Source organism: Myxocyprinus asiaticus, chromosome 50 (assembly GCF_019703515.2).
Source record: "Myxocyprinus asiaticus isolate MX2 ecotype Aquarium Trade chromosome 50, UBuf_Myxa_2, whole genome shotgun sequence".
Taxonomy (NCBI): domain Eukaryota; kingdom Metazoa; phylum Chordata; class Actinopteri; order Cypriniformes; family Catostomidae; genus Myxocyprinus; species Myxocyprinus asiaticus.
In genome coordinates this window covers 11203943-11229112 of record NC_059393.1, presented here as the reverse complement: position 1 = coordinate 11229112, position 25170 = coordinate 11203943, and the positions used below count along the sequence as shown (strand labels likewise).

The window sequence follows — 25170 nt, the reverse complement described above, 5'->3', positions numbered from 1 at the left end:
CTTCTATTTCCATGTAAATTTTAACCATACATCTGCAAAATTCTCAGACATTCTCAGAAAAATTTTAGTGCTTTCCCTTAAAAAAATCCAGTCATCACATTTGCAGTGATTCTATAGATGTTTTAAAGTTATGACATGTAAGCGGTGGGGCCCGTTGTCATGATTTTCCTTCCTAGACCAGTCCTTCTGAGGCTTTAGGCTAGACTCCTCCTCAGCATTCAGCACTAGAATGAGATGGTCTTGTAAGTGCGCATGGCAAACCATTTGCTTAGAACCATGTGATATTTTAATTTAGAAAACCCATATACTTCAGAAAACGAGAAATATGTCCTTAATCTCAAAATTATGTTAGCAAAATTGATTATTCTCAAAGCTAGAGTCACTCAAAAAAAGCCTTTATATAATAATTTTGCAACACTGATCTTAGAATTTATATTTAAATCCTTTCAATAATGAAAAAACAGAATCCTAGACTTGTAAAAATTATAAAAGTTTTAAAGCTTTTAAAATTCATGTAATTGCCATTTTATTAATTTTCTTTCTTTTCTTTTCTTTCTTTTTTTTTTGGTGCTTTGTATCTTCTAATTTGTTGTATTGTCTAAACTACTTGCACTTTTTTATTTTTCTACATACTGTCATTTGCTGCAAATGCAAAGAAAAACTTGAAGAGAGAGAAAAAAATGTAAGCTGCATCATAAAGTATTCCTATTCTTTATGTTTATTTACAAATATATATTTCGAGGTGTTGTTTTTATAGGCCCTATTAAAAATATTTAATTTTATTTATACACAATTCCTCCTCCCCTTTTGTTGATCTAAATAAACTTTTACACATGTTATGTGGGTAGTTTATAAGAAATTTCAAGCATTGTCAGCAGTCTATTAAACTATCTAAAATTATTTTAAACAGCATTTGTGTTACTTTAATGGGTAAAACTTATGGTTGTATTTGTTAACATTAGTTCACTACATTAGTTAACATGAACTAACAATAAGCAATACTTAATAATCTTGGTTAATGTTAATTTCTAGATATACTAGTCCATTTTTAACATAAAAAATGTTATAAGTTAACAGTAATTAATACAATATGGACTAACATGAACAAACAATAAACAGTTGTGTTTTTACAAATTGACATTAGGCAAGATTAATAAATGCTGGAAAATTGTATTATACATTGTTAATGATACCTAATGCAAACCTTGTTGTAAAATGTTACCCAATAATTATCATACTTACAGTTTCCATGACCTCATATTAACTGAGACATTGGTTTGTTTGTACAAAATAAGGCGATAAAATGGTGAATTGTCACAGCACCTAAAATACATATATTCCCTTATGTATGTACATTTTAACATAACATATTCATGTTAGGAAAAATGCTTTTGGACACATTATTTGTCATCTACTGAGCTATACAGTAAAGTGCTTCTTTTTTAGTGCTTTCTATAAAAAAAATAATAATCTGCTCATCATATTTGCAGTGATTCTATGGATGTTTAAAAGTTATGACAATTTTCACACTGGCGGGCCCATTTTCATGATTTCGCCTAAGGCCCCATAAACCCACGGGCCGGTCCTGACTGGACCCGACGCAAAACCATAAGTAAACAGTTTCATTCACAAATATTTCAAATGTCATGACTTTTATAGTTAAGGTGTCGCTGTGCTTGAGTGATCAGTTTAATGTATTCCGATGCAATATATTGGGTATACGTTATGTGTAAACCCTGAAATTTAGTTTATAATGTTGTGGAGCTTGTTGTTCATTTGAGTTTCAAATATAACTTTATTTGAGGTGATGCATGATGTTAGACAATCATAAAAGTGGGTGTTTACATTGAAGTCTTAAAGGGCCAGAGAGCTTAAAACCGAGCATTTCAGACAGAGGGCCAGAGACAGGTTGGAAAATGATTATATTACTAAATTATGACTGTTTTGGTGCAAAAAAACTTCACTAACATTATAAGTGGACCTCAGGGCAGATAATACAATTCATATTGTGTGTGTGTGTATATATATATATATATATATATATATATATATATATATATATATATATATATATATATATATATATATATATATATATATATATATATATATAATGAGTATGTCATGACCCTTTTAATGTTACTATTCATTACATTTATTAAATACATGTCATTAATGACTTTGGCAAAAAGAAGTCCAGGCGTGTGCAGTTTTTTTGCACAAAAAGTGACTGCAAAGATCTACCCAAACATGGATGGCACTAAACTCACAATGTTGCGCTTTGGGACGTCAATCTAAAATCTTACCTAGGGCGCCAACAGTGTCTTGGCCGGCCCTGCATGGAATAATTCAATATATTGATTAAAATGAGTACATTTGATATTTTAGCGAGTTTTATAAATGTTAGGCTTTATAATAAGACAATAATAACAGTCATCATGAATGAGATGCATAGAGCAATAAATATGAAGTAGCTGCTGATAAACTTAAAGCTACACTATGTAACTTTTTTTTGTTAAAAAAATAACAAAATGTTATTAATGAGAGAGTGCAACAAAAATCCATCTTCCAAACCATGTCTTTACTTTACCCAAATACTCTTTGATAAACCTATAATAATGATTTATATTTTAGAGCTGTCAGGACGGATTTCACGGGAAATTGCATACAAACGTCATTCGCCCGTGCGTGTTGACGTCATATCCGTACACAGAAAAAATATGCTTCGGCTACTGTAGCGCATGTATGGTGTGGAAGTTGTGTGAAGCTGAAAGTTTGTTGTCACAACGAATGAGAAAAATTGACCATGGATCATTCAAAACAGCAAACCTCCGGGGAATCACCGATTGTAAAAACAAAGAAACCCCCATCAGACCAGATTCTACAAGCAAAAAGTGAAAGCGACAGAGTCCGTAATAAAACCCGAATCAACATCGGCTTGGCTTTTCAGAGGTAGCGACAACTCCAAGATCTGAAAGGATTTAAAAGCGACCCAGAGATGGCTTTTTTCTTACTCAACAGGTAAGATATTTTATTGATATGGTTTATGTATAGTTGTATAATCACATCTGTGTGTGTGTGTGTAGTGAAATACAATAATTATACTGTAATCGGTGCAGAACATTTCACTTGCTAGCACACGTGTGTATTTTTCTTTATAACAGCAATAATTTATATAAATAAATCGTTTAGTTCTAGGCTTGCCAAGGACATGTGAGTCTTGAAATTATGTTGACCACTGGTTGGTAACAATGACAATCTATAAATTAGTTACTACTGTGGTCTATTTGGCCAGAATATCCTGCAGTTATAAAAAAGTTACAACGTTTGACCTTATCAGACTTGCAATCGTTATGTCTAATGTTATCAAACGTTGCCTGACTTTTGTAACGTCATTTATTTCAAAACATCAATGTTTCCAATAAGTCAAAACAACAGCATAAGATATGGCACTTACCTGCTCAGATGACATGTTTTTGGAAATCCGTCTTTTCTTTTCTTTTGTTATTTATTTGTCCATTCACTCTGATAAGATGGCCTGTATCAGTGCGTACACTCGAGCAGAGGAACAGAGCTGAAGCACAACCAAAACAATGTTCTTCCGCATGATGCATGCAGTTTTATTTTTTAACTGCTAGAGGGCCAAAACTTACAGTGTAGCTTTAATTTTCTGTAGGAAGGGCTGTCACTAGTTTCAAAGCTTCTACTTTTATGGCTTGCATATATACTGTATTTACGTATATTGAGGGATGGCCTGGTCATCAAAGAAAATGTGATTATGGAGACAAGTTAAGAAAAGGTCTCAACACAATCACTAAAGGAATAATCCCTGATAGCACACCTACATCACCATGACATCTATTTGATGTGTGTAACACATCTATAAGACGCTTCCTTTCGTATGATTAAAGAACAATTCATCAGATGTCTCTGAGATGTTTATTATTTCAAATGTATGCAAAGCTGCCCCTTTTAACATTATCAGGTGTTAACAGAATGCAATGCTTTCCAGATTAAATGCTCTTGAATCAGCGGATATATTCCAAGAGATTTACCTTTAAATGAATGTACAAATGCTTGTGCTCACTGTATTAACATTAATTAATAGTAATACAGCGGCCATTATTTTTTTTGTTTGTTTTTTTGTTTTTTTAACCTTATTTTAAATGTAGCCAAGTGGAGAAATGTAATGTAATTTAACTCTAGTCATAAATTGGATGTGGCCCCTTTAAGACCGGAGTGTTGTGACACAGGAGTTTGGTGACACCCGCTTTCCGGCACTGTCTCATGCTGGTCAGAATGTGAGAACATGTATTGCGCAAGTGAGCTCCCAGTTTTGTTCATCGTTTGAGTATTCTTTGGGTAAATATCAAATTTTACACAAGCTGCTTATTTCTGTCAATTCCATTAAATATGTGTTGAAAAGAGTTGTATGTAAAAATTTTGTGTTTGTTGTGGGTTATTTTTGAAGGATGCATATGGATTGCATGTGTGAAGTTTGACCACGTTCTGTGCACACATGTGAGAACTGGGTATGTAACTTTAGTATTAATCATATCTCATTTAATGATTTATAGCCCAGAGTGTTTTCCAGTTTAGTGAATAACTGTAATATGTGTTATATGTGAGAACATGTTTAATGAGAATTCTATTGTTTTAAACTGCAATACATGTGTTTAAAGCCTGGTTAAAAATGTATAAAATGCATGTGTTAAAGGCATAAAATACTGTGAGTATTTAATCAAGTACTTGAATGTTTAAAATGCTGTGAATGATATAAGCATGTTTTAAGGTTATGTATGCTGAAGCATATGGGTAAGCTAATGTTCTGTTTGTATTTTCTTTTGACATTATCTACCGTATTTTTTTACTGTATTTCTTTGTACCATATTTCATTTGTTGTATTTTGTTGAACCATATTTCATTACCATATTTCATTTTAGTATTAAATTTTTATTGTAATTCATAATTTCCTTTTGTTTTATACAATACTGCCCCATCGATCGCTGTCCTTTTTCTGAAACAGCTGTCAGATAAAACACCCCAAAAAAGAGTTTTGTGCACTTCACGCATCACTAAGATATGCAAGAAATTTATTAGTGTTACATAACAGTGATAACATCTTCATTAAACGGTCAGAATTTGGAAAATGTAGAATCTACTTCTCAATTAGTTATTGTTTCTAGAAGTAGTTCTGGGTTCTGAAGAGTTTCTATATCAATATGAATAGAAAAAGTTCCATCTGGATTGATGGGAACAGCAACGGGGAGACGAACAGCCATCCTTGACAGTGTCATCTAGAGCAGAAGTTACAAAAGTTAGGAATGTACAATACATTTTTTTTTAATTATAATTATTGTATCTATTCTAAATAATTTAAAGAAAAACTATTGGCCTCTGACCTCTGGAATCCTAGCAATGATATTCAGGGTCCTCTGGGTTGGCAAGGCCACGGTCAGATCAACTTCTTTCTCACTGTTCGTAGCTCTTTCAAGCTTGAATCCAGCCCGGAGAGCTGCCATAGTGATGTGCTTAGACAGCCTAAGTGATGCCCAAGAGAAGAGAAAATAATTAACACTATTTTCCATTTTAACATATCAAAAACATTTTTGGTGACGTGTTTGATGAACTATACTTTTTGGCATAGGTGGTGACAATTATTGGAAGCCTCTCCCATTCCAGCTCTAGACGGACAGCAGGGAATTCTCCAAGAACACCGGCCTCAGCTTTAGCAGTAACAGCATATTGTTGACACTCTGGACCCCAAGCCAACTTGGCCTAAAAAAGTATGTTTGTGCTTAATGGTAATGAAGTCAATTTGCTTTAGTATGAAGAAAAACATACTTTTATTTTGTTTTAGAATCACAAGAGTTCCAGTCTTACAGTGACTTTGTGTTTGCTTAGCAGGACACCATCAGCACAAATCTTCAAGTTGTCATTTTCAGCAATTGAGGAAATGATGAGCTGCACTCTTGCAGTTGGCTTGTCAAAGTATACAGCAAGTTGGTAGCCCAGCAGCTTTTGATCAACTCTTACGGCACGGACAATGATAGCAAAAACAGGTGGAACAGAATTCCCAAGGAACTTAGCCTGAAAACATGAACAATAACCATTGAACCAGGACATTTTAGTTGTTCACCAAAGTTCAGCTTTGGGTTTTGTGTTATTATGAACAAAATGTATACATTTAATAAAACAAATTGATTCACCTGTTTCCGAATAGCCTCAAAGCTTGATCCAGTGCTTCCACTGCTAACTGCCTTTGAGGCTCCATGGGGTGCCATGTACTGCAGGCAAAGTAAAGTTTTTATTTTCAAGCATTTCAAGATAAATAATAGAAACCAGACAAATTAAATATAGTAAAAATCTTAACAATATATTTTTAATATTTTTTTTACTATATTTAATTTGTCTGGTTTCTATTATTTATCTTGATATATATATAATCTTTATTAATTAATCTATATGAATCTTCATCTATATATATATATATTTATAATTACCCGATCTTTGTGGAATTTCCTGAAGGGCTCAATCATGGTGGCAGTCTGTAAATCAATCAATACAAAATAACTCAGTGCAATCAGAATACTTCATGAAGATATTTATGATACAAATATTAGCTGTCACCAACAAGCAACACTCTGTGTCACCTTAGTTATGCGAGAGCTGGACATCGAGGAGCTTGAACTGCTGGAACTGATGATGCGGCTTCTGCGGCTGCTGCGGCTACTGCTGCTTTCAGAAGAGACAGGAACTTCTTTTGCTTCAGTCTCCAGGATTTCCCTCAGTTTCATCAGGATGCTCTTTCCCTCTGGAGTGTCCTCATCAACAAGATTGATTTGCTTAAGAAGCCTCTCAGCAGCTCTAGGGCCAACTTGAACCTCAAGCTCGAGTTTTTCAACTGCAGGACCTTCACCTGAAGCCAGAATGACAAACCATTAGCATTATATTTTTATAACTTTATATAACTTTAAATTTGTCTTTAAGAATACCTCTTGCTACTGAAACATGGACTGAGTGCTGTCCAATTATGTAGAACAGAGGAGCATTCTCAATAAAAGCAGCATTGTGTGAATGCACCTCAATGCATCCCTTGATTTCAATATATGGGACAGCAAGACAGAAGGTCTTGTGGAATGGAGTAGCAGCTCTCACAGCTGGCATATCAGGATCAGTGTTCTCAGAGGACTGTAAAAATTAAGTAAAAAGAAAAATTAATTAACGTAAAAAATGCCAATTTATAACTTTAAGTAGTCAACATTTTTCCACATCTCCACCTCCATGTGTGTGTTTAAAGCTTACACGGTCACCAGCATAGGGCGTCTTTTGCATGGACAATTCAGGTACCAAGGAAACAATTCTCTCTGCAGAGGGATCTTCAATGTTTCTGACCACAGCAATAGTCTCAAAGCTTTCGGAACAAGAACAGGATAGGATACAAGACCACAGGAGTTGGCATTTTTTAACCTTTTTAATCTTTCAGAAACCTTTCGGATCCTCCAGAAATTCACTTAAAATGTTTGCTACATCAATAGAATTTACATTGCATTACCTCATAGTAATAATATGTTCAGGAACCTCAACAGGCAGAGCCTCCACCTTGTAATTGCCCTTGAGAATATCTGCTCTTGCAACCACTTTTCCAGGGACAATTGTGTGGATCTTTCCTTTGGCCATAACAGCAGCTTGAATCCAGGCAGTGTTAACTCCCATCACAGCAAAGGTCTGCAGAGCAATACTGGAGGAAGAATTAGGGAGATTATGTTTGTTGTACACATTTTTTATCATATCTTTTACATGTGTCAGTGAAAGTGTACCTTGGTTTAACTTCTGCTCGGATTTGAACATCAGTCCTCTTCAACTGTTCAAGAGTGATGGTCTCAGGCTGCTCAGGGAGAGGAGGTGTAATGGTAGCCTGAACTAAAAGGATGAACAGAACAATATCAAAGTAAGGAGTGACCCTGTTATAACTGCAGAAGACTAATGCAGAATGAAAAATTCAAGGAAAAAAACTCACTATTGACAGATGCAGCAGCAACTGCAGCAGTGTAGAAACTGAACTCCATGGGCACACCAACTGCTGTTGGAAAGATACGACGCACTTCAGCTGCTAGCAGAGGTTTGGCATATTGCAATGCAATTCCTTCCTGCAAAGCTTTCAGGGCCTCCTTCAACAGTTCACGTGGTTTGGGTCCAGTGGCAATCTGGGAATAGTTTTCATTTAACAGTCATCTAATTTTGAGAACTGCTAATGTGGGAGAAAACATTAAGTATAATACAATACCGGTATTGCTTGTTCAATGATGGTTTTGTCAATGTTGACAAAAGCCACTTCCTGTCCAAGCAATTTGATGTAGACTGAAGCCAAAGATTGATTGGTTGGCAGAGCCTTCCAGTTTGTGAGCTTGAGGGAAAAAAACAGAGAAATTATATGTATTTTACCTAAGTCATATTTTTAAAACGACTTAAAATTAATCAATAAAGTGGAAATCATAACTTACTGCTCTTAGGGTGCGCTTTATCTTGGTGATACGGTCAACACTTTCATCTGCTGCTGGAGATTGCAAAAGAGCCTCCTGGATACCTTCAGTTCTTACACCAATCTGTTTGAGAGAAACCATAAAGTGAAGACTATTAAAAAAATCAAGACAATCAATCAGTTTGTTGAAAAACATCCCCTTTTTGGTGACCCACCTCAAAAACATCAGCAGCAGCTCCAGCAATGTAGGCACGTGCTTTTGCTACTACAGCTCTAGGCAGGATGGTGGCAGCATCATTGATCATGTAGGCACTACCAGCAGCTCCAATCATAAGAGGAGCTTTACAGATAAAGAGATATTGATGCCATTAAATTCTTTAATTAATCAGCAGAATTTAATTCTAGGAGATTTTTTAAACATTTTAAGAAGCATTCACTTTGCCCTCTCTTAAATGACTTCTGAAAATCAGCAAGACTTACTATGATAGATGTCCAGCTGAAGGGCTCTGCTGAAGCGGTAGCTAAGCCTGTCCAACATGGGGCTCAAGAGCTTTATGGCAACATTAGCTGCACCAGCACTGAAATGGATACACATAATCACATTAGGCTTGTGCTTATGTAAAGTGATAAAGAAAACATTTGTAAAATGATTTGCTGTTCTTACACAGTTGCCATATCAGGAGCAGTGATTCTGGTCAATGACTTGATGTGGGAATAGGCAAAGCTTGCAACCTGCATGTTAGTCTCAATCCTTAATGCACCAGCAAGACCGGAGATGAGAGCCACTGAGGGTCTGGTCTCAAACAATACAATACAAGCAACCATACGCACTTCAGGGTGGAGAGCCCTGTCCAGTAGGAGCTGCAGGGCCATTGGCTGAACCTGAAGTAGGAAACAAGACTAGTTGAATATCTGAAGAAAACATGCACAAACATTTTAACATTTTTAATTCCTACAGCATAATATCTGACACTTACCAATTTGGGCTCTTTTTTGGCAATGTTCCTCATGGCCATGATGGCATCAACCTGGACTCTAATGGGCAGAGAAGCACCTGCAGTTTTCAGTCCTGGCAGGTGTTTCATGATAGTTTTAAAACTAGCAGGGTGACCAGCATTGCCCAAAACTTTCAGGGCCAAAGTAATTTCATGAATATCATTCTTGGCAATGGCTTCTGCTGAAATGTCATGGAGGGGCTGAGGAGTGTGATGCACATATACAGTAATTAGAAAGTACAGTAAAACAAACTAATCCCTAACAGAAATGTTTGGAATAGATTAGGCATTTACCCTGAGGAGCTCTGCAGGGCAAGTAGGAACTTCAACACAGTACTTGGCAATCATAGAACCATATCCAAGCATGACAACTTCACGCAGAGCTGGGATTGTAGCAATTTTCTCATGCATTGCCAGACTCTGTTCAAAAAGATATGAAAATGATTAGTTTGTTGTAGACAAAATTTGAAGAACTGCACTTTGAGTAGAGTAAGATGTACCCACAGCAGTCAACTGGATGGTGTCCAAATCAGCTGTGACCATTTGCAGAGCAACCACAAGTGCCTGAATGAACTCAGCAATGGTACATTCACCAGCCAGGAATTTGTCCTTGATGAATTTTAAAATTACTGGTGTACCAACAGCAGGAAGAGCATCCAAAAGCCAGTGCCTAACAAATGAATATTTTTTGGTTAAAAAAATAGAAGCATTACTTTTTATCAGTATTGCTTTCAACTGTCCAACACTTTACCTGTAAACGGGTTTGTCCTTGAACTGAGCCCAAATGGCCTCAACATTCTCCAAGGTGGCAAAACGCAGGAGCTGGACGAGCTGAACGTACTTAAGTGGAGCATCATCATGAACCATGGCCACATTGTGTTCAACCAGGTGCTTTAAGACCTCCACAATCTAGAAGGCATCAGACCAATGTTCAAATGAAGTCTTGACAGTTCAACAGATACAACTGTAGAAGTTACCTGTAATATTTTCCCTTTAAATCAAGGGTTTAAACTTATTTAAGGTAAATTACTTGAATGAAACAATTAATTGAACCTGGGCTGGTGCATCACTGATCCTCAGGAGTTGGATTGGAGTCTGAAGAATCTCAGATGCGAACTCATATTGCAGGGATCCACGGGCCAGATAATCAGATTTGATGGGAACAATTGGGGTCTTCTCAAGTTCAACAAAAGCCAAGGTTTGTCTGAAACAGAAAAAAAAAATTATTTCTCAACTTTCACTTGATAAAATATTAAATTGTGTAATCAATATTGATTATTATTTTTTTCTAATGGAAATTAAAGAGGGTAAATCATACTTTGCTTCCATCTGGGCAGCACCATGGATCTCATTGAAGGGTGAGTACTGATACAGTTCCACAGCTGTTGCCTCTGAGATCAGTACACCATTGGCAGCTGGTTTCATGATGTAGTTGTAAGTTGCTGCTTCAACCAAACTCTTGACCCTCTGTTAAGAACAGATAAGAAAGATAAGAAAAGTACTGTGAGTACCCATTTTCCATATATTGAGCAAACCTCTATTTTCTTAGCTGTCTATTGCATTACCTTGGTGCATTCAACACACTTCTCAGTGTACGTTAAGCCAATGTCCTTCATGATTCTCTCCTTGCAGTGGCTCAGATCCTTAGACTTGGTGACAATAATGTGGTTGGCCTTTGGATCCTCATTGATGATATAGTGGGTCCTACACACTCCCTGAACTCCAGCCTTAGAGAACAAGTAGAAAAGTGAGATTGCAGATCTTTTTAATAGATGAAATTTGTACTTAAATCACTTTCTCACCTCTTGCAGTTCATAGATGTTCTGGGTCTTCTTTAGGTTGAGCTGAAAGATGTTGAGGATTCCTCTGTGCAAGTTCATGACAGTAGGGGAGACTCCTGCAGGGGCAAATACCTTTCCAACCACACCATTAGCATACTCAAACTTGATGGGAATCTGGAGTTCAGCTGCCAGTGCTGAAGTGAGCTTAGTGGCTGGAACAAAAGAATCCTTGGGCCAGATGCCACTGTACTCATAGAGCAGAGGATCCAGGAGCTGCAAGGGAGCATTTGCATTTTAATCGAAGATTGTTGCTTTTAAAAGCTGGTGCTAGCTAGCACGTTTAGTATTGTCTCACAGTGGAACACCTACAATTGCTTCAGAGCTTAGTAGGATTTACCTTCATCAGGAAGGTATTCTCTGTCACAGCACTGAGGAGAACCTTGCTGCTGACTTTTACACCAGCTCTTGCCAGACCTTCATGAGGGAGACCGCCCAAAAGCAGAGCCTCATACTTGTACACGTAGGTTTTATCAAGGGCAAACTCAGGAACTGAAGAGAGTTGAGTTAATTAATTCCTGTTTTTTATTTTATTTGATTTTGTATTATTATTAGGTAATTAAGTGCTTAATTACTTTTGCTAAGCATTAATGCAATATTTGGTAACACTTTATTTTGATGGTCCCAAGTAGATATTTAACTGACTATAAGTGACTTATCAACTGGCTTTCTATAGCTAGTAAACAGTGTTTCAACAAACATTCAGTAGACTTTCAGTAGCCTGTATATAGATCTCTATTAATGACCTACTTACATTATTGTTGAGAACATCAGTTCATTAAAAGGTCATTAATAAAGATCTATATTCAGGCTACTGAAAGTGTACTGAATGTTTGTTGAAACACTGTTTACTAGCTATAGCAAGTCAGTTGATAAGTCACTTGATAAGCCACTTATAGTCAGTTAAATATCTACTTGGGACCATCAAAATAAAGTGTTACCCAATATTTTAAAGCAACATTTTAAATTGAAATAAAAACAATAGCAAAATCATATTACTTACCAAGGTTGATCTGTTGACTTGCTAAAAGAAACAAATAAGACAATATAATTTAGATTTCAAGAGATGTAATTTGTTCTTATGGGAAATCACCCTTAAATACAAAGCAAAAATTCTCAGTCTGACTTACCCACAAGGGCTACCGTCAGGGCAAGCACAACAGCTCTCATTGCTGATGGTTTGTGAAGAACTTGACAGAGAGACAGATCTTTTATAGTTCTTTTTCTGACAAAATATTAATTCTTTAATGAATTATTAACAGATGTCTTTACGTGATTGAAAATGTGTGAGACAACAGTTTTCGTTGGTCAGCTGTTTTGTACATAGATTTAAATGAGAAGTTAGGTTACCCTGGCCTGTCATCATGTCATCCTCGAGGCCAATGTCCACAGTGAAACACTGATTGTTTGTTTTCATATCTGAGAAGGTTATTCAAGCAAAAAAGTTTTACTTTGTCAAAGGTTTCACTTTTTCAGTGTATTCATATTTATAAATCATATAGAAGACCTTTTCAGATTTAACTTATACATGGCTAAGGTTTATCTATACAATAAACAGAACCAGAATACTTTTTGATTTTTCTTAATTGTATGCCGTAGCATTAGGATTAATCTTAACTGGAATTAAAGAGACTAGCTAATTAGAATGTGGTGTCCACATACTGAACTTTTGTCCATGTAGTCTATGTTGACAGACTTGATTTTAGGTTAGGTTACCCTGGCCAATAACGTATCATCAAAAACATTTTGTTAAAGTCTCTATTAGTTTATTTATTTTACTAAAAGAAGGAGAATGTAACAGTTGATGAACTTTGCTACTAGACCATGTGTCAGTTGGAATTTTACAATTATTAATGCTAGTCATTTTTCATTAAATAGGTAAGCATGTTTAAAAAAGATTAATAAAATAAAAAATTCAGGGGAGATAACACATTTAATCAAATCAAAATCAAATCACTTTTATTGTCACACAACCATATACACAAATGCAATAGTGGGTGAAAGTCTTGGGTGCAGTTCCGAGCAACATAGCAGTCATGACAGTGATGAGACATATACCAAATTACAATAAACATCAGATTTACACAACACAATTTACATATCTAAAATACACATAATTACACACAACACAATATACAAATAATAATATACAATGTACAGTATACAATACACACAATATAGAATACACATACACACAATATAGAATACACATTATACAATAAATATAGTATATATAGTATATATAAAATATACAGTAGGTTGTATTGTACTGTATTGACATTCAGGCTGTCGGTTGATAGTCAGTTGCCAGTGTGTTGTTAAGAGAGAATATAATTTATGACAGTCCAGTGTGAGATAATAAGATTAATAAAGTGCAGTGCAGATGTAGTATATTGATCGTGAGAGATCAAGAGTTCAAAAGTCTGATTGCTTGAGGGAAGAAGCTGTCATGAAGTCGGCTGGTGCGGGTCCTGATGCTGCGATACCACCTGGTATATATGGCCTGGAGGGAGGGAAGCTCACCTTCGATGATGTGTCTGGCAGTTCGCACCACCCTTTGCAGAAATACAGTACATACTATACTATTATATTGTTTAGTTTTTCCTTTCCCTGTTCCTGGAGGCACACCAACAGTACACATTTCAGTGGGCATTTTCCAAACTGCATTTTTGCACCCTTGAAGGGCACTTCGGGAAGGGGACGCAACTCGAAGAGTCGTTCCAAACAAAAGTAAGAAAGCATATTTTTTCACAAAGGGCCCTTTAACAAGACATTTAGTGAAGGGTATGTTCAAACTGTAATGCCATGCTCTCTTTAGAGAGCCCATATTAAGAGCTTTGTCCTTTGTAGTGAGTATGGCATAGGGATGATCACTTTCAATTGGAATTTGCCCAGTGTCTCCTTAATCTAACACACCTGATTCAACACATCAGCTCCTTAGAAGAGTAATAGAAGACCTGAAATGTGTGAGATCAGGAAGACAACCAAAACAATAACTGTTTTGTGCCTGAAGGGACTGAGTTGAGGAACACTGAAACAGAACCCACTTATAGAACCCACTAATCCACTTCACTTACCCTAAACTTATCCCTAACCACTTCTCAACAGTGTTGTATAAAGTATCCATTCATCATACTTAAGTAAAAGTAAAGATACCTTCATGAAAATTGACTCAAGTAAAAGTAGCTCATGTGAAAAATACTTAAATATTAAAGTAACTTATTTTACATTAATTTAAGTATCAAAAGTACAAGTAAATCGTATAAATTACAGAACAGCTAATTAAACCCATGGCAACTTATTTGATTGCCGGTGCTCATCATTTACTCACCCTCATGCCATCCCAGATTCTGCTGAACACAAACAAATATTATTATAAGAATATCTCATCCCTTTTGGTCCATACAATGCAAGTGAATGGTGACCAGAACTTTGAAGCTCCAAAAAGGAGATAAAGGCAACATTAAAGTAATCCATCAGACTCCAGTGGTTTAATCAATGTCTTCTGAAGAGATCCAAGTGGTTTTGGGCAAGAACAGACCAAAATATAACTCCCTTTTACTCTACATGTTACCATTGCAGTCTTCAGGCACGATCATGATTTCATGCTCAAAATTTATAGTTGAAAAGGATTTATATTTTGGTCTGTTTCTCACCCAAAACCAACTGGATCGCTTCAGAAGACACTGATGAAATCGTATGGTCGTATGGATTACATTTATGCACCCTTAGTTTGCTTTTTTAGAGCTTCAATTGTCTGGCCACCATTCACTTACACTGAAAGCACCTACAGAACAGAGAAAGTCATACATATCTTGGACTGAATGAGGATGCAAAAACGATGAGAGAATTTTCATTTTTGAGTGAACTCTCCCTTTAATGAAGCATTCAAGACACACCAGAATGATCATATTTTTGAGATTAGTGGACAGGAACACCACCATAAAGTCGTAAATCCAGTGAGATTTTCTTGAAGTGCCAATTTTCTGAGATGTGGCATGTCAATTTAAGAAGCTTGGCAAGAATCGAGCAAACTGGTGACTGTACAGTTTAGACTGAGTGCATTTTTGTCCTATTGATGAAGAATAAAGCTTTCCAAAAATATGCTTTTTCAGAAAGTGAAAAAGATGAAAAATTGCGAACTGGGCCCATTCTGTCCATCTAAAATCACTTGAACGCTCATTACATTGAAACTACAACTTCTGAACTTGTAAGTACGAACTTTCCTGGAGGACTTGGACACAGTTTAAACCACAACATAACTGAAATAGTGTTTATATTGACTATGTGTTAAACGTATGTGGATTAGACATAATATGAAACAGTCCATAACAAAGTGTAACATTGAAGGAGGAAGCTGAGTTATTTTTATTGACCAGAACAGAGACTTGTGGAGAGCTCTTTTTTCATTTGGGCCAATTAGTAACCACCCAGAACACCCTAGCAACTGCATGGTAATGTGCTAAAAACACAGTTAAAACAACTTAACAACAGCATGGCAACAACCTGACAACCACATACTGTAACAATGAGCCAAAACACACAGCAGATCACCTTGACAACTGCATAGCAAGCCCCAGCAACCATACAGAACACCCTAGTAAACACATAGCTTACTGTAGCATCAATGCCCCCTTTTCTGATATTAAGATAAGTTTCTGGTGATCGGATCACATGTGGTCAGCAGCGCTAAATACAGACCTAAATGGAGTCTAAAACGTTTTGTGATCGGAGAACTTCACAGATCTTTTTCAGTGTGTCTGATATCAACATGCAGGGACACTTATGAGAAGCATGAACATCTGCAGCTAAGGTTAATACAACTAATCCACTAAAATTACAGATACTAATTATACCGAAATTTTGCTTTTGTGCTTAGATTAAATTTCAGCTGCATCAGGGAGAAGCAGTTTTTTCACACTTTCTTTGTCTTTTCAGACTTTGTTGCATTTTATTATCATGCAGGAACAAACAGCCCAAGACATCTACCATATCGTCAAGCACAACATACAGCCTATATATATATATATACACCGATCAGCCACAACATTATAAGCACCTGCCTAATATTGTGTAGGTCCCCCTCGTGCCGCATCTCAGAACAGCATTCTGAGATGCTATTCTTCTCACCACATTTGTACAGAGCAGTTATCTGAGTGTGCCTGTTCCTTAGCTGGTCTTTGAAAATACTGCAGTGCTAGCCACACAGCTGTCTTCTCAAGGATGTGATGTGCCGAGACTCACTCTGCCACACACCCCTCACTCTCAGGTGTCTCCAAACACCTCCCCAGTGCTGCTAGAAGGCATCTGTTGTCACAACCTCCCTCCTTGCATGGAGGACACCCATGGGCATTATACCATTACACCATAATGATATCAATAATCCAGCTAATCATAGTTACTTCTTCAATCACACATTAATGTAGGTTTATAGTGGGTCAGCCTACCTGTGTACTTCAGAACCGCATCAGCATTACATGATTTTAAATCAAGTAATCAGAGTTAAAAACCCATCTCTTCTCCTTAGCCTTTAATCAATCTTAGAGACATATTCTGTATTATGTTATTTCTTTCTTTTACTTTTGCCCTTTATTGTGTATATTTGTTGTGCAGCACATGGGTCCACTGTTTTAATTTTGCTTTTACATTTTGCATTAAATTTACATTGACAAATTACTCAGTCTTTTTATCACACTATTATCAGCTTTCTCTTTTCCTGAGTTTCTCAAACAAAATGACAGTGCGCCACACATGTTTACCAGACCACAAACATAGTTTGCCTGATTCAGCTAAACTTTCATGCTGGAGATGCCCAATGCATGAAATAGTTAGTGTTACTGTTGCTCCATGCTCTTTCTCAGCACAATGGTGTAAGTACTGCATAATAGCACATATAGTGTAGTACTGCATAATAGTGCAGAATCAGGGCCGGCCATGGCATAAGCGACATAGGCGGTTGCCTAGGGTGCAAAACGACATGGGGGCGCCACACTTTTTGTCAGAAGTGTGCCCTCTCCTGACGACTATGCGCCCCTCTATCTCTGTGTCAACTTTAATTTATACCTTCCTTTCATTACTGATAAATGGTTTCATAGGGTGACCATACGTTGTATTTTCGTGGACATGTCCTCTTTTTCAGACATGAAAAAAGCGTCCAGCCGGAATAGTAAAATTGGCTAAAAAATGTTTATATTTGTCTTCATATTGATGTGCTCTCTACAGTTAGGACTATCATATAACCTGTGTGTTTGATTCTGTGCATCAGTTCATATGTGTTTACATGTCTTTATGTGATTATTCTGTTTGAGAGCAGTAGAGCGCACACTCTTCAAAGTACTTTTTTTACACATTCTCTCTAACGCTTGCCCGTTATATGTGAGCTTGTGAAAAAGATCGACAGATTGCACTGCAGCTAGAAAAATCAATAAGGTAAGTACACTTTGAAAAGTATGTTCCCCAACTCTGCAAAATATTAAATAGTACACCCACTTCATCAGATTCGCGCTTGCCACACATTGTAATTTTTAAATGAGAATGTTGACTATATTCAGATACAGTACGAATCAGGGAAATTTTAACTAATATGACTGATAAAATTAGATCATTATAGACATTTTACAACTGGGTCCGTCGTATAATTGTAGTCCAACCTATGTGACCTGTAAAGCTGGCACTTGCGTGTCAATGGCAAAAAATTAAATAAAATAAAATCAGACAAAACTACTCGTACTGAATGTGGCAATCACAAAATGTCAGCCAAAGGAGCATTTGTCATTAAAATCTACAGGGAAGTACCTGGGCACTGCAGGAGGACTACAGAGAGGTGCAGACTGGCCATTGGGAGCATAGGGAAACAAATAATCAATAAACATAATAAGGTTGCTAACATTAATGACTTTAGGGACCTGGGTAGCTCAGTGGTAAAAGACGCTGGCTACCAGCCCTGGAGTTCGCTAGTTCAAATCCCAGGGTATGTTGAGTGACTCCAGCCAGGTCTCCCAAGAAACCAAATTGGCCCGGTTGCTAGGGAGGGTAGAGTCACATGGGATAACCTCATCGTGGTCGCTATAATGTGGTTCGTTCTCGGTGGGGCGCGTGGTGAGTTGAGCGTGGATGCCGTGAAGCCTCCACATGCGCTATGTCTCCGTGGCAACATGCTCAACAAGCCACTTGATAAGATGCGCAGGTTGGCGGTCTCAGACACGGAGGCTGCTGGGATTTGTCCTCCACCACACGGATTGAGGCAAATCACTACGTGACCACGAGGACTTAAAAATGCATAGGGAATTGGGCATTCCAAATTGGGTAAAAAAATAAAATAAAACATTAATGACTTCACCAAAGCTTGAAACCCCCCTGGACTTGAGTTATTAATGAATAGATGGGAGGAGTTGGGGTGGTGGAGGGATGCTGGAGGAATCGTCACAGCATGGATGTAAGCAGTTGTTTATATATGCTTGCTCTGGTGATGTGATTTGTCGGATTAAATGAACATGCTCCTCCTGAACTTTGTTATGAAACTCCATATTACCTAAAAGAAGAGCTCTGAATAATCACAAAATGACAAATAACTGCAAGTTACAACAAATACAATAACAGCAGCATAAATAATATCGGCAAACAAAAAAGCTATGAGCAGACATTGTCATTTGCATAATTTATTCATACTGCAAAGCATTACTGGGAACTGGATCACAGATTCTTATCACAGTATTATAAGACACAGATTGCACACTTTGCTCACACCTCAGAAATAATGCTCACACCTCACAGGAATGCAGGAAATAAGTCATACAAAATATGACTGTGCCTCTTTGAGTCATTGAGGTTTACTTTGTTGAAAGGATGGCAAAAACAGTGCTTGTCAAAGCATTGGGCTTGTCACGTTCTCTCAAGTATAATCTAAGGAAGGAATTCAGACACTGCTGATATAAAGACGCAACAAACTCATACTCACTCAGAGTGAAAATATGAGCAATTAATCTGCAAAATAACCAAACTATTCTATCTGCTCAGCTCTTAGAGGTATGTTTATACTTTACATGGTTTAAATATTTCCACACACAGACTGGTAAGACAAAATTTCATTTGTTTACATGTTGTCATATCAACACTGTGTAGAGAAAAACATTCGGCAAAATTCAAATAACTTTCAAAAGTTCATTTTGAAGTAGCAAAATTAAATGGAAGGAATGATGAATCTGCACTCAAAAATGGGATAAATCTCACATCAATTTATTTATACAGAGGCCCCAAAAGAGTAAAAAACGTCATGGTTACTGGTGTAACCTCTGTTCCCTGATGGAGGGAACGAGACGTCGGTGTCGATGTAGTGACACTAGGGGTCACTCTTGGGAGCCCGAGACACCTCTGGTCTTTGATAAAAAGCCAATGAAAATTGGCGAGTGGTATTTGCATGCCACTCCCCCGAACATACGGGTATAAAAGGAGCTGGTATGCAACCACTCATTCAGGTTTTACGCTGTGGAGCCGATATAAGGTCCGGCCATTTCAGCGGGTAGTTCAGCGTTGTGGCAGGAGGGACCAACGTCTCGTTCCCTCCATCAGGGAATGGAGGTTACACCAGTAACCATGACGTTCCCTATCTGTCACTCACTCGACGTTGGTGTCGATGTAGTGACACTAGGGGTCCCTATACAAAACGCCACAAGGCTGAACTGTGTTACATGAACTAGCGGTGTGTGGTGGGCAGACTTGCTGTGTGCCTCATAGCCAGCACACCAGGTCGACACGTAACCTCCCCAACACAGTTATGAGTGTCAAACGGCCCTTTTTGGGGACAAGTCGACTACCCAGAGATAGAGACAGGCTTAACCCAGTCGTGGCCTCTTTCCCCTTCTCTTTTTCCACTCCCTAAAAGAGAAGGGGGATTATCCGACTGGGCCGCCAGGTCTAGTCGGGGGTGTCCCTCCCAAGGGGAGGACACCGCGGAGACCACACCTCACCCCAAGAGAGGGGGGATATTTAAGTGGAAGAATACAATCACCTGGTCTTTCCAACCATGTGGAGAGCCTTCAAGGTAGATCCTGCCCAATGGGGGAGGAGTTACTACAACATGGAGACTGGGACAGAGGGGCTCTGCCCAAGAAAGACACAGTTTGCCAGCAGGGAAATGAATTAGCAGAAGATATAGATCGCATGGGGTTAGCCTTACAGGGAACCGCCACATGCGGAGCACCTACCCCAGAACCGGGCTCTTAGCGCGTGTACTGGGTCGGCAGCGAGTCTCTCCAAAAACTCGACTGCCACAGGGCTCGGAGGAAGTCAAGCAGGGAACAACTTTTGTGAACACTACTGGGAATTAACAGCGCATGTCTTCAGCTCAAAAGGAGGTGGAAGGCGCTATGTGCAAGCGATACACCCGGCCGGCTATCCCGGGCTTATCCGCTTGTGTTGCGTGCCACTACCTGGGACGAAACCGGTTCCACCCGGAGGTTGTAGAACCTTGCAAAGGTGTTGGGTGTTGCCCAGCCCACTGCTCTGCAAATGTCTGTTAGAGAGGCACCTCTGGCCAGGGCCCAAGAAGCTGCTACACCACGGGTAGAATGGGCTCGTAGCCCTACTGGGGGCGGCATATTTTGGGAAAGATATGCCATAGTTATGGCATCAATGAGCCAGTGGGCGATCCTCTGCTTGGAGACAGCGCTTCCTTTCCACTGTACACCAAAGCAGACAAAGAGCTGCTCAGAGATTCTAAAGCTCTGTGTGCAATCCAAATAGATGCTTAAAGCGTGCACCAGACACAGCAACGACAGGGCTGGGTCTGCCTCCTCCTGGGGCAGCACTTGTAGGTTCACCACCTGGTCCCTAGAAGGAGTGGTGGGAACCTTGGGCACATAGCCCGGTCGGGGTCTCAGGATCACGTGAGAATAGCCCAGACCGAACTCCAGGCACGTTTCGCTGACAGAGAACGCTTGCAGGTCACCTACCCTCTTGATGGAAGTGAGCGCAGTCAGGAGGGCAGTCTTCAAGGAGAGTGCCTTAAGCTCGGCTGACTGCAAAGCTCAAAGGGGGCTCTCTGTAGACCCTGAAAAACTACACAGGTCCGATGAGGGAACGAGGTGCGGCCTGGAGGGATTCAGCCTCCTGGCGCCTCTTAGGAACCTGATGATCAGATCATGCTTCCCTAAGGACTTACCGTCGACTGCGTCGTGGTGTGCTGCTATGGCAGCAACGTAAACCTTCAAGGTGGAAGGGGACAGCCTCCCTTCCAACCTCTCTTGCAGGAAGGAAAGCACTGACCTGACTGTGCATCTCTGGGGGTCTTCCTGAGGGAAAGAACACCACTTAGCGAACAGACGCCACTTAAAGGCATACAGGTGCCTCGTAGGGGGAGCCCTAGCCTGAGTGAACGTGTCTACCATCGCAGGTGGGAGACAGCTTAGGTCTTCCGCGTCCCATCCAGGGGTCAGACATGGAGATTCCAGAGGTCTGGGCACGGGTGCCGGATGGTGCCCCTTCCCTGAGAAAAAAGGTCCTTTCTCAGAGGAATTTGCCCGGGGGGAGCTGTCACGAGGAGCGTGAGGTCCGAGCACCACGTCTGGGTGGGCCAGTAGGATGCTTACCAGGACGACGTTCTCCTCGTCCTCCCTGACCTTTCACAGGGTCTGTGCGAGCAGGCTCACTGGGGGAAAACGCATACTTGCGAATGCCAGGGGACCAGCTGTGTGCCAGCGCGTCTATGCCGAGGAAGGCCTCGATCAGGGCGTACCAGAGCGGGCAGTGGGGAGGATTCTTGGGAGGTGAACAGGTGCACCTGTGCCTGTCGAATTGACTCCAAATCAGCTGGACCACCTGAAGGTGGAGTCTCCACTCTCCCTTGAGGGTAACCTGTTGTGACGGTGCGTCCGCCGAAGTGTTGAGGTTGCCCAGGATGTGAGTGGCTTGCAGCAACTTGGTGCTGCTGACTCCGTTGGAGGAAACCGTGGGCGAGTTGTGACATACAGCGGGAGCGCAGACCGCCTTGGTGGTTGACATATGCTACCGCTGCCGTGCTGTCTGTCCGAACTAGCATGTGCTTGCCCTGGATCAATGGCCGGAACCTCCGCAGGGTGAGCAGAATTGCCAGTAACTCGAGGCAGTTGATGTGCCAACGCAGCCGTGGACCCATCCAGAGGCCGGCGGCTGTGTGCCCGTTGCCAACAGCGCCCCAGCCCGTTTTGGGGCGCCTGGAGACCAGTTCTAGGGGAACATCTGCTCGCAGAAACGAGAGGTCGGTCCAAGGGCTGAAAAGACGGTGACAGACCGACGTAATGACCACGCGGTGTGTCCCGTGGCACCATGCCCGTCTCGGGACTCGAGTCTGGAGCCAATGCTGAAGCGGCCTCATATGCATCAACCCAAGCGGGGTGTCCACCGCTGAGGATGCCATATGCCCCAGGAGCCTCTGAAAGAGTTTCAGTGGAACCGCCGTTTTCTGTTTGAACGCCTTCAAACAGGCCAGCACCGACTGGGCACGCTTCGTAAGGTGCGCCATCAAGGAGACTGAGTCCAACTCCAAACCGAGAAAAGAGATGCTCTGAACCGGGAGGAGCTTGCTCTTTTCCCAGTTGACCCGAAGCCCTAGTTGGATGAGGTGTGAGAGCACGAGGTCCCTGTGTGCGCATAACACATCTCGAGATAGTTGAGAATGCGAATGCCCACCTCCCTTAACGGGGCAAGGGCAGCCTCTGCGATCTTCGTAAAGACGCGAGGAGATAGGGACAGGCCGAAAGGGAGGACTTTGTACCGATACGCCTGACCCTCGAACGCGAACCGCAGGAAAGGTCTGTGTCGAGGAAGGATCGAAATGTGAAAGTACGCATCCTTCGGGTCTACCGCCGTGAACCAATCTTGATACCGGACGCTCGCTAGAATGCGTCTTTGCGTCAGCATCTCAAACGGGAGTCTCTGTAAAGCCCGGTTCAGTACTCGCAGGTCCAAGATTGGCCGCAACCCACCGCCTTTTTTTGGTACAATGAAGTAGGGGTTGTAAAACCCTTTCTTCATCTCGGCTGGAGGGACAGGTTCTATCGCATCCTTCCGTAGGAGGGTAGCGATCTCCGCGCAAGGTAGCAGCATTTTCGTCTTTCACCAAGGTGAAGTGGACACCGCTGGACCTGGGCGGATGCCCGGCGAAGTGAATCGTGCAGCCGAGTCGGACGGTCCGGACCAGCCCTCGTGACGGACTGGAAAGCGCAAGCCATGCATCCAAGTTCTTTGGGGGACCAAAGGGACCGTGCCGAGTCTGAGGACATCGAATTGTGTGCCTCATAGCCAGCACACCTGGCTGTCATGTACCTCCCCCAACGCTCCTATGAGCATCATACGGTCCAACGCACCTCGGGGACAAGTCGACCGCCCAAAATGGGGACAGGCCGCCCCAGCTGTGGCCTCTTCTCTTTTTTCTCCCCAAAAAGAATGGAAATCGTTCAGCTGGGGGCCATAAATGTCCGCGTTGGGGGGTGTCCATTCCCAAGGGGAAGACACCGTGGAGACCACATCCTCATGATGTCAGTGTCGCATGTAGAGAAGTCCCCATGGTAGGTCCTACCCAGAGGGGACGGAGCTCTACAAACACAGCGACCGGTGGCAGAAGGAAACTCTGCCCAAGGAAGACGTGGGTTTACCAACAGGGAAACCGTCTAGCAGAAGATACATCACACAAGGTTACAAACAGGCAACCAGCGCATGTGGAGCACCTACCCCATTACAGGACCTAATAGCACACGTACTGGGCCGGCATCGAGTTTCTCCATGAACTCGCCTGCCACAGGGCTAAGGAGGAAGACATCCAGGGTCCACGAACTCGTGAACATGGCTGGGGGGTAACAAGCACACGTCTTCCCCACCAGGAGGGGAAAGGCGCTATACGCAAGTGGTACACTCAGCCAGTTGTCCTGCCAACTTACCTGTTTGTACCTGACAACACACGGGATGAACCGGCTCATCCCGGAGATTGAGGAACCTCGTGACGATATTGGGTGTTGCACAGCCCGCTACTCTACTGATGTCTGCCAAAGAGGTGCCATTGGTCGGATGGAGTGTGCCTGAAGCCCCAAGGGGGTGGCACATCCTGGGCGTGGTATGCCAAAGCAATGGCATCAACGACCCAGTGGGCGATCCTCTGTTTGGAGGCAGCACTCCCATTCCGCTGTCCTCCGAAGCAGACAAAGAGCTGCTCAGAGCCTCTATAGCTCTGTGTGCGATCCAAGTAGATTTGCAAAGCATGCACCAGACACAGCAACGAAAAGGCTGAGTCTGCCCCCTTCTGGGGCAGCTTCGCTTGCAGGTTCACTACCTGATCCCTAAATGGGGTCATGGAAAACTTGGGCATATAGCTCGGTCGGGGCCTCAGGACCACGTGAGAGTATTCCGGACCAAACTCCAGGCACGTGTCACTGACAGAGTATGCCTGCAGGTACCCTACCCTCTTGATGGATGTGAGCTCAGTCAGGAGGGCAGTCTTCAAGAGACTGACTTTAGCTCAACTGACTCCAGGGCTCAAACAGGGCTCCCCACAGGACCACGGAGAGATCCCATGAGGGAATGAGGCACGGTCTGGGAGGATTGAACCTCCTCGCGCTTTTAAGGAACATGATGATCAGGTCGTGCTTCCCTAAATACTAATCATCAATTGCATTGTGGTGTGCCGCCACAGCGGCCACGTACATCTTCAAGGTGGGGGGGACAGCCGCCCCACCAGCCTGTCCTGAAGAAAAGCACCAACCCGACTGCGCATCTCTGGAGGTCTTCGCGTGGGGAAGAACACCACTTAGCGAACAGACGCCACTGCAAGGCATACAGGCGCCTCGTAGAGGGAGCCCTAGCCTGAGTGATCATGTCTACCACCGCG

The 25170-nt window shown here is 41.1% G+C and overlaps 1 protein-coding gene across 1 annotated transcript; it reads right to left on the bottom strand.

Annotated features, from left to right (window-relative positions):
* Positions 1–5862: 5862 nt before the first annotated feature.
* On the bottom strand, positions 5863–12485 carry LOC127438886 (vitellogenin-like). The gene is made up of 25 exons (XM_051694797.1): positions 12446–12485; positions 12319–12339; positions 11656–11828; positions 11280–11531; positions 11043–11204; positions 10796–10944; positions 10531–10681; positions 10229–10386; positions 9982–10147; positions 9772–9897; positions 9460–9678; positions 9147–9364; positions 8963–9060; positions 8698–8822; positions 8505–8606; positions 8288–8407; positions 8021–8207; positions 7821–7923; positions 7556–7741; positions 7306–7414; positions 6996–7191; positions 6654–6919; positions 6504–6548; positions 6210–6287; positions 5863–6090 (listed from the first exon to the last, which is right to left on the bottom strand). The coding sequence occupies exons 1-25, from the start codon at positions 12483–12485 to the stop codon at positions 5863–5865; spliced, it is 3678 nt and encodes a 1225-aa protein (XP_051550757.1).
* Positions 12486–25170: the final 12685 nt, after the last annotated feature.

Coding starts and splice junctions, on each gene's coding strand:
- LOC127438886 (XM_051694797.1), bottom strand. CDS start 12,485: ATGAGAGCTGTTGTGCTTGCCCTGACGGTAGCCCTTGTGG. Junction 7,192..7,305: donor CGCCCTATGCTGGTGACCGT/GTAAGCTTTAAA, acceptor TAATTTTTACAG/TCCTCTGAGAACACTGATCC. Junction 6,288..6,503: donor GGAAATTCCACAAAGATCGG/GTAATTATAAAT, acceptor CTTTGCCTGCAG/TACATGGCACCCCATGGAGC.